At 42.4% G+C, this 9746-nt stretch overlaps 2 protein-coding genes across 2 annotated transcripts; both read right to left on the reverse strand.

Annotated features, from left to right (window-relative positions):
- Positions 1–708: 708 nt before the first annotated feature.
- Positions 709–3503, reverse strand: med28 (mediator complex subunit 28). The gene is made up of 4 exons (XM_030060960.1): positions 3295–3503; positions 2118–2184; positions 1634–1746; positions 709–1121 (listed from the first exon to the last, which is right to left on the reverse strand). The coding sequence occupies exons 1-4, from the start codon at positions 3454–3456 to the stop codon at positions 918–920; spliced, it is 546 nt and encodes a 181-aa protein (XP_029916820.1). The 5' UTR covers positions 3457–3503; the 3' UTR covers positions 709–917.
- Positions 3504–3666: 163 nt separating this feature from the next.
- lap3 (leucine aminopeptidase 3) lies at positions 3667–8742 on the reverse strand. Its single transcript, XM_030060950.1, has 13 exons — positions 8528–8742; positions 7384–7499; positions 7223–7277; positions 7030–7135; positions 6749–6908; positions 6467–6631; positions 5899–6057; positions 5602–5726; positions 5203–5291; positions 4997–5099; positions 4643–4722; positions 4431–4543; positions 3667–4320 (listed from the first exon to the last, which is right to left on the reverse strand). The coding sequence occupies exons 1-13, from the start codon at positions 8618–8620 to the stop codon at positions 4134–4136; spliced, it is 1551 nt and encodes a 516-aa protein (XP_029916810.1). The 5' UTR covers positions 8621–8742; the 3' UTR covers positions 3667–4133.
- Between the last annotated feature and the right edge of the window lie 1004 nt (positions 8743–9746).

A 9746-nucleotide genomic window follows, 5' to 3' on the forward strand; every position in this document is an offset into this window, starting at 1 on the left:
CTTGTTTTTAATTAACTTATATTGTATTATATGACTTTTGTTTTATGATTTTATGTCCCTACGGTTATCTTGTTTTTTTGTTTTTTTTTTTTATTCTTATCGTGTTGCTATTATGGTATTACTGTAATTATCACAGCTGATACTGGACATTTTAAATTATTGTTTTATTGATGCAATGCCCTCAGGTCTCCCTTGAAAATGAGGATCTTTATCTCAGTGGGACCTGATTAAAATAAAGGCTATTAATATTATTATAGGTACTAAAATCAGGTAACAGAAGGCAAGAATCTCATCTGATGAAGACTTTGTCCCAAGGACTCCAGTTTAAGATTTTTGCTCATTTCTGTGCTGTAAGTAGTCAAATCATTGCTGACCAGCAGAACAAGCGGTTATGGTGTAAACACATTTAAAAAAAAAAAAAAAAAAAAAAATCAGTTAACCTCTGCAGGTTTCCAAAAGTCACTCCTTTATCACAAAAATCCAGTTTAAATGACACAGCCAGGCTCCACTGAAACATGGATATGAATGCTTCTTGTATATAGACACATACAATCACATACAATATTCTGCAAATTATGTTTTGTGATTTCATCATGGAATATTTTGCTTGCTAATTATGTCAGAGGTCTGCCATACAGGGGCAAGCCCTGTAGTTAAGTCAAGATTTTATTTATGTGCTGTAATACAGCATGAGAAACACAAGACGTGTTAAATTTGATTGAAAAAGATGATTTTATTTTTTTTTTTAACAGTAAAAAAAATGCGGCTAACATAAAAATATTTACAGTCAACACTACAGGAACTGAAATGAAGTAAAAATCAAGAATCTGTGTGATGGTTTAGCTGTTTGATCACCAGTTTCTTCCCAGACAGAGTGGTATTAGATTTACATCCATGTATCAGTGTGTGTGTGGGTGTTAGTTTGGTTTTAGAGGGGCTGGGGGCAGGCTAGCAGACGCCTGCTCCAAAAAGGCCAGTGGTCCAGGAGGAGGGAGGTCTGTGGGTTTGCGATGTTGAACGCTCACATCCTCCAGCACTTGTTGCCAGTGGTGCAGTTTGGACAAGTGCTTCTGAACCAGCAGTTCTTTCCTCTGGAGCTCATTACGCAACTCTGACACATCCTGAAGAGAGGAAAAGAACATGTGCGTGAGAAGAGAGAGCACCAGATTGAGGGAAACAAATGAAAAATATGTAAACACACAAAAAGTTGTTAATGCATGTGAAAGAAAACAAGGTAATGCCATTGAACCAGGATACTGAGGGTGAGATGGTCTTTCTCTACAAAGAGAGTGGCGATTGTGAGATGGTTTAAGTAATATGAGGGCAAAAAAAATGTGTTATAAGCTAAGACGTTAGTACCTTTATCATACGTGTTTACAGTAAATCATAGCTATTTGCCAACTCTAAACAAATGAAACAGGGTGTACAACTATAATTTTCTGGTATCACAGTTCAGTTTGAGCTTATTTAGCTTTGTTGGGGAGGATTACAAGTTGTTTTGACACAGGTACGTTCAAACTCACAACCAGACAAACAGTTGGAAAGTGGTAAAACAAAATAAACAGATGGGTGCTCAAGAGGGCCACTCATAACTGTGAGGAAAGATGACGGTGTAAGGCTGCAGAGTCAATACCTCTTTGACAACCTGCTCTGGCTTCTGCACGGATAATTGAAGCCTTTTCTGTAAAAAGAAGCATTCTGTCTGTCTGGCCACATCCAGGAACTTCTGAATGCACTGGTCCACACCTGGGATCAACAGATAGATTAGTGTTTCACAAGATATTTAAACACATGACTTTTGATTAACAGTCTTTAATAATGTGGCTATGATGACCAAGCAGGTGGAGGCAAATAATGTAACAGTTACAACAGCCTAATACGTTCAGAAAACTGTCTTTTTCCCAATAATGCAGCCAATAAAACCAGGAAAAGACAACACTTATGCCATATGACAATATTACAAGATCCAAAATCCTGATGATATCTAGTCTCATGTCAAAATATTGTCTTAATTTTGCTATATCACGCAGGCCTAAGACATCAATTTCACAGCTGGCATAAACAAAGCTGGCAAACATCTAGTTTGACAATATGTTTATGTCCATGCTTTCACTCACCGGTTCGAATCTCCTCCTGGTCAGTTCCATTGACATAGTCCTGACTGACCAGGGATGCAAAGCAAGCCTAGCAGATAAACACAAAGGGTAAAATTAGTACATTTCCTTTCAGTTTCTGGATCAGTGGTCCTCAGAGCCCTGAGTACTGCTGGTTTTCTATCCTGCCACCTGGCACACTGCAATCACTTTGAGGGATAACACAAAAAAGGTTTCACTTTACTGAGGGAAGAATAGTAGGATACAGAGAGAGGCAATGGAAATAAGTGATATAGTGGAGGATGTAAAAATGTAGAGGCTACAAGGTGGTTGAGTGAGGTCTAGCTGCAGACCTCCTCTGTGGCAGATGAATCTCATCTTATCAAGATAAAAGTTGAACTCTTCAATCAGCCGATGTAATTGCACGATGATGTTCAAAACGATGTTCAACTTAAGCATTAAAATAATCACCTTACTGAAATATAAAACTTGAACCTATGTATAGAAATTCTGACTTATCACTCAAAATTTTTAAATGTTACTGTTTACTGTATCTGTAGTTTGAGATGAAACATTTGCATTTTCAGAGACTGCGGCCCGATCTACATTGGAAAACTGCTTCCACCACAACTGTTAACCTCTCTAGCAAGTGCTTAAGCGAATCATACAAAACATGCATGTAAGTCTCGTACATTTTGTCATGTCACCGATGTTTATGTGGCGAGACTGTGGCCACCACAGAGGTGATCTACGAATCTGCAGCTAGGTACTTAAGGAGGTGGTTTAACCATTAAAAAACACAAGTAACGAGAAGTTATTAGTAACTTATGAAACCAGTAGATAACGGCCAAACAAACGAAGAACAAAGAAGCAGTCGCAGCTACGTGGGTTGGTTTCTTTTAGCCTAGGACGGTAACTAAGGAGCATTTATCCCCAAACGTGAGGTGTTAGGTTTCCCGTTGTATCTACGCTAACTCAATTTGACTCCGTAAGCTCACAGCACCAGCAGTTCAATATCAAAACGATCTAAAATTGGGTTTGCATCATCTTTTGGATAGTTCCACAGTGGTTTCGTGACACACAGCATAGTTAAAATGTATTTTAATTGAAGCTGCACCGTGTAACGTCGCGCTGTTAGCCAGTTAGCATGGCGTTAGCACACGGAGCTACCTGGCGGCAGTTGGTCGCCGTCCTGACTCACCTCGAAGGACGCCTCCAGGTCGTCCACCAGCGTGTTGTTTCCCTGGCCTCTGTTGCCGGTACCGGGAAGTAAACTGGGCTGACCCGGCCCGCCTGGACCCCCTACAGGATGCCCACCGGGCTGTTGTTGGCCGGGAAACATCCCACCCATGGACGACGCCATCTTGGACCGTCGGTTGCTTGACTACCAATTACGCACATGCGCAGACCCAGGCTTGTGATGTGTAGTTCCTCAACGTTAACATCCTTTCATTTTCGTATTGTTTATTTAGCCAGCGTAATGTCATTTATGCTGCAATAACTTGCTATACACGGCCTCTCAACCACAACAGAATCCACAACAGCGCAGTGTCATAGGAAAAAGGAAAGGTAATTACTGAAGCAACAGCACATGCACTTTATTTTATAAACATTTGTCAAGATCTGTGATACAAAAACATTTACGTCACATGATCTTACGTTGCAGTGTGGTCTACATAGAAAACAGCCTGTATAAACTACTTGACAAATGCTTGCAAGCCATGTTGTCCTTGTACATGATGGACAGAGCAGGTCAACAATATCCATGGCTTTTAGGTGCTTCCCATCTTATCTGAAGGGGAAAAAAGATGCTGTGAATGGCTGTGGTCAGGTTAATAGCTCTTCCAGATAACTATGACGCTGTTCTAGCAGTAACTTATGTCTTCAAGCTGTGCTCGGGCTTGGGAGCTCATGAGTTTGCTTTCTCTGTGCAGAGAGATCACCGCTCTGTCTTGCCGCTCTTCTCCTGATGTCTGGGAGGAAGGAAAGGAGCCCGTGCAGGCAGAGATTGCTATCTGATCTGAATTTTGTGCCCGTCTTTCATCCCTGTTGGGCCAGTCCAGCTGCAAACTCCACCAGCGTGCGTGTCGGCCTTCCAGACATGCCTTTCCTCAGGTAGGGGATTTCATCTTTGTTGGCCATCACCCCGGCGATGTCCAGATGGGCCCAGTGAGTCGCTGTGACAAACTCTTTGAGGAACGCGGCGGCCGTGCACGCGCCGCCAGAGCTGGGAGGGAGCACAGACACACTGGTCGGACACATGCGAGCTAACAAAACGCCTTACACACACACGTCTGGCAGGAGCTGCAGACGCTTGCTGTGTGTGGTGATACATACCGGCTGTACTTGCCAATGTTGTTGAGGTCGGCCAGCTGACTGTCAGTCACCTGTCTGGTGTAGTGCTGGAACAAAGGCATCCGCCACACTCTGTCACCTGTCACAACACTGGCCTAGACACACACACAGAGTACACATCAGCACAGGAGCAGAGAGAGGGACATTATATGTGAATGAGTGTGTGTGTGTGTGTGTGTGTTGTACATACAGACCTTCTGCAGCTGCTCCCAGAGCCAGTCAGAATTTGTGAATACTCCAGTTGCTGCAGAACCAAGAGCTACATCCATCGCCCCTTAGAGACAGAAAAAGGCATAATTACTATATTATTCACTATCACATATATTTTTCAAATCAACAGTATCAACCTTAATAAACAACGATTAGCTCAAGTCAAAGGCAGTTATCCTAATTACATAGCAAGTGATATTACTGCCTCACCACAATTTCATCATTTTGACCTTTTGTCACTATGTAATTTGATAAATTATATTTTTACTTATATATAGCTCTTTTGCCCTTTTTTGCTGTTTTTGTGATTAAAACTTATTTCTGTGCATTTCGCCTACCTGTTAGTGTGGCTGCATTGACAATGGCTCTGGGTTTGAAGCTGTGTGCGTAACAGAGAGCATCAGCCAGGATCAGCCTGCCCTCTGCATCTGTATTATCAACCTGTGCATGGGAAAGCAATAAAATACACTGTCCTAAACAACACACACACGCAAATATGCAAGTCAGAGATGACTTTGTTAACGCTTGATGGGTCCACACACACCTGTATGGTTTTTCCATTTTTAGCCCGGACAACATCACCTGGTTTATTGGCTTTTCCACTGGGCATGTTCTCACACAGGGGGGCCAGACCTGAAATGATAATGATAATGTAGTATGATGAGAACTGGAGGAGGGAGATGGGCTGTGGTCACACTATAAAGAGTCAATATGGGGAGCAGACTGGGCTATGCATAAGTACTAGTTGTTGGGGGGAGGGAGCGGTGTCTACTGTCATTATGTCATCACACTCTTTTTAAATCAGAGCAAAGTGTGGCCGCGGCAGCTTTTTGTCTTTCTAAAATTGCCCATAAAAAGAACAACATAATATGCACATTAATGTACATTCATCAACAATGCATGACAGAAAAAAGTATCCCGCCAGGTATTTTAACAAACTCACCGATAATGTTAATTGGCAGCTTGAGTGCAGCTGCTGTGACAATGGATGCACACACAGTGGCGGCTCCGCCCATATCCGCTCGCATAGCATCCATACCGGAGGACGGCTTCAGAGAAATACCACCACTGCCAACACGTAGGGGAGGGATCACATCAGCACATCAGCGTGATACGAAAGCTGAGATGGGTTCAGCATTTTAAAAAGATCCAAGTGGTCCATTTTGAATCTTACTGACCACCAACAGAGTGTGAGTGTGATGCTGAGAATGAGTGTGTGTGTGTGTGTGTTATGGTCTACCTGTCGAAGGTAATACCCTTGCCAACCAGGAGCAGCGGGGCCTGTGTTTGGTCAGGACAGCCTTTGTAATGTAGTTCCAGAAAGACAGGAGGCTCCTCCGAGCCTTTAGATACACTGAGGAATGCTCCCATCTGCTGCTCCTCTATCCAAGCCTGAGGCCTACACAAACACACAGCTCAGGAGATAAGTGGGACTCAACAACACCTCTTGCCAAAAAAGGATCTCTTGCAAGAAACACTAATATACGCATTAGGGCTGCACGATATGAGGAAAATATGTGTTATGTGATCCGGATGGTAAAATACTTACTGCTTACTAAAGCAAAAAAGAATGAATTATTTCCACAGTCTCACCAATCAAACAAAGCCCTGAGTGCTGGGCGCAATGCGATTGGTCAGAATCTGTTTGAGGTTTTGCATGTTTGAATGTGAACAGCACGGTATTTGTATTGTTAAACTCATAGTCACTTACTGAAGTCGTTAGCAATATGTTTATGTTTAAATATATATAAATATTAACTGTGCGGCTGTAAAGCATGTGATCTTAAAAGACGATGACGAACACAGACCTCTTGTGAACCGTGACGCGGTCAGTATGTGGTGCTAGTTTCTCTTCAATGGTGTCTGCAAAAACGGAGGGCGTGATGTGATTGGCTGGAGCCTCCATGAGGAGCCGGGCCAGATTCTGTCCCTCTCCATACAGGACTCCCTTCTCCCACCCTGCCAAGTCGCCACTAGAGATAAACAAACACACATAACAGCACGATGCTAAAGAGAGACATGCATACTATCAAACACAGCGCACAAAACTGTGAGCACAGCCGGGGGCTGCAGTGTGTTTGTCGGTCTACCTTCCATGAAGCAGTGTCGTTACTTTGGTCTTCTTCTTTGACTTGAGTTGGTCGTACTGAAACAAACCCAGGACGGCGCCTTCTGCCGCTGACTGTGCGTCACCGCAGCTGTCCACTTCCACGCGGCTCACCTCCAGGTCTTGAAGTTGCCTGCAGCCCGCTGGACACATCCAAACACAGAACAATCAGCAAGGCAAGAGGGCAGTCGATCCCAAGCATAAATCAAGAGTAAATCCACCAATCGGGCAGGCGGCACCCTGCACAGCTGGTGTGTGTCTTACCTGACATTGCCTCTCTGATGTTCTCCTTGCAGGTGTCCCAGTTCTCTGCTCCACACACACCTGCAGTGTTGGTACCCAAACCAACAACTGCCACACAGGGGAAGTCCTACACACAACATGAATGACACAGATGTACTCTAACACTGAGGACCATGGTTTCTGTTGTTTCTGTTTCACTGTTGTGGCACGTTACCTTGTGGATTCCATAAAACATTCTGCTTTTGCCTTTCTTCGGTGTCGGTCCAGAGCTGCACAAAGCACAACAAATCAAATAACTCAACAGAACCAGACATAAACGTGATACAAACAGGCCAAACACGCAGGATGTTGGTATTCTGGGGAATACTGACTGACATTTTCAGCATCTCCGAGAGTTTCCCAGACAGACTGCTGTCAAAACCGGCCGCTGCTTCTGTCAGGTGAAAACCGCCATCCTCTCCCTCCTTCTCATACACTCCCAACACCAGACCCTACAGAGGAAAATAAGACATCAAGTCAAATAGGAAGATGTGATTCTATAGTGTTAATTATTCTTGAGTTTTTCCACAGACCCACTGCTGTCACCCTGAGTGGTCCGGGGCCCGCAGGCTGGGAACCACTGCTCTAGATGCTTTAGATTAATTTGAATACATCATAGAAATTGGATGAGTAGAACTGGCATTGTATAGTTTCTACTCATCCAGTTTCTATGGGTTGTATATAACAGTGTTTCTATATACGACTGCAAAAAAAAAAAAAAAAATCTCCACCTTAACAAGTAATTTGTTCTCACATTAAGTCTTAAAATCTTGTTTTCCTTAAAAGAAGAGGAAAAAATGCCAGTGGGGTGAGATACTTCACTTGTTTCTGACGCTAATCAACGTGTTTGCAGAATTTTTTCATATCAAGTATTATTTTCATGACACTAACTGTCTTATTCTGCCTTGTTTCAACATCTTAACACTCTTTCCCAGAAAAAAAACTCGAAACAAGTGAAACTGTATTGGAAACAAGTGGGATTATCTCCTCCCACTGGCAGTGGCATGAATAAATCACTTGTTAATGGGTGTTTTTGTTTTTCTCAGTTTAGAGTTCTACACACACCAAGTTTAAACACTCACCTGTATGTACTGCGAACAGAAATTAACAGGGAGTCTTAATTCATGATGATTAAAAGGGCAAATGTGCATGTGAGATTAATATCAGAGGGTATGCCACTCCTCCTTGGGATATGATATAACCCTCTTTATACCTCACATGGATAGGTAACTTCTTAAGGATTACAGAAAAAAACATATGCATTGGGTTCTTGTTTTGAATCAATGGAAAGAAAGAAAAAAAAACAACTATCCCAATCACCCATAATTCACCCATCCAGAAGTGAAATCCATACATTCAAGCATTCTCTACCGACTAAAAATTCTCAGATGCAGAGAAGAAAACACAGCTCCTGTCCTGTATGAGCCGAGGATGATGACCTAACCATCCCTGTTGAGTAAGGTCGGCCTGGCTGACTTACTGTCCTGGCGTCCCGGCGGCTGTGAGAAGTGGAGAGGAGCCTGCCGCGGCTCGCCTGCAGCGCCCTGAAGGCGCACCTGCTCAGAGGAAGCATGGTCACCTGCTGCTCATGAGGAGTTCTCTACTCAAATTATTATTATTATCATGGAGTTACAGGTGAAACGGATCCAAGTGGTCATGTGCGACAGGTCGCCCTCTGTCGCATTTATTACGTCAATAGCAGGCGACAAAGATGGGACTTTGTCGCCACCTTGTGCCGGCAGTGGGTAGCGCAGTTGTTAGAGATCTTTATTTTTCATCAGTTTTTATTTTTGTTTCGTTTTTAACTTTTGTTTTTACTTTAGTATAGTTTCAGTTAGTTTCTAGAGTGGGTTCGCTTCAGTTTATGTTATTATTTTATCTCAGTGTATGTATGTGTGTATGTATGTATTATTTATTTATTTATTTATAATACAATATGGGGGGCTATTTGTCAGGGTCTAAATTTGAGAAGTTCAGAATAGGCACTTGACACTAAGTCATGTAGACGCCACAGTCTACATCAGTATACATCGACACCTCCTCATGCTGGCTGTGCTGACAAACTGACAAACTTTTTTTACACCTTCTTTTAGTTTTTAGTCCAGTTTTAGTTAACATATATTAACTTAGATGAGTTGTGCAAGAAACTGCAGTTAAACATGAGAGGGGTGTAAGCAGCAAGGCGGCATCAGAAAATGATAATAGTTTGGAACCTATTATCACCACATGGAGAAAAAATGGCTACATTGTGTTTTTTTCTCACACTTGTGAGAAAAAACTCACAATTGTGAGTTTTTTTCTCAGTTAAATCAGTCACAGTTGTGAGGAAAAATATCACAATTGAGCTATTAAATCTCAGTTGTGAGGGGAAAAAATACCTCTCAATTGAGTTATGAAATCATAATTGTTAGGAAAAAGCCTCCAGTTCTGAGTTATTAAGTCACAGTTGTAAAAACAAACAAGAACCATGAAAATATAAACCTCAATTGTTCCCCCCCAAAAAAAGCACAATTCTGAGTTGGTAAGTAAACTGTTCAGAAAAAAAATTAACCCATTTTTATTTGTTTAAGTGGCATGTAAAAGGCCTCCATCTAACAGTGAAGCAGGCGTGTGTCTCTGTGTGTGTGCTTTAAGACTGGAACCACTCGTAAGGGGCCTACTCTTACAGCCTTGAATCCTTTTCTCTTCTTTTCACATAA

The sequence above is a fragment of the Myripristis murdjan genome, chromosome 1 (genome assembly GCF_902150065.1).
Source record: "Myripristis murdjan chromosome 1, fMyrMur1.1, whole genome shotgun sequence".
In the NCBI taxonomy this organism is placed as follows: domain Eukaryota; kingdom Metazoa; phylum Chordata; class Actinopteri; order Holocentriformes; family Holocentridae; genus Myripristis; species Myripristis murdjan.

Coding starts and splice junctions, on each gene's coding strand:
- lap3 (XM_030060950.1), bottom strand. CDS start 8,620: ATGCTTCCTCTGAGCAGGTGCGCCTTCAGGGCGCTGCAGGCGAGCCGC. Junction 5,727..5,898: donor AAGGGTATTACCTTCGACAG/GTAGACCATAAC, acceptor ACGTGTTGGCAG/TGGTGGTATTTCTCTGAAGC. Junction 4,723..4,996: donor CAATGCAGCCACACTAACAG/GTAGGCGAAATG, acceptor TCTGTCTCTAAG/GGGCGATGGATGTAGCTCTT.
- med28 (XM_030060960.1), bottom strand. CDS start 3,456: ATGGCGTCGTCCATGGGTGGGATGTTTCCCGGCCAACAACAGCCCGGT. Junction 2,185..3,294: donor ACCTGGAGGCGTCCTTCGAG/GTGAGTCAGGAC, acceptor TTTATCTGCTAG/GCTTGCTTTGCATCCCTGGT. Junction 1,747..2,117: donor CCAGGAGGAGATTCGAACCG/GTGAGTGAAAGC, acceptor TGTTGATCCCAG/GTGTGGACCAGTGCATTCAG.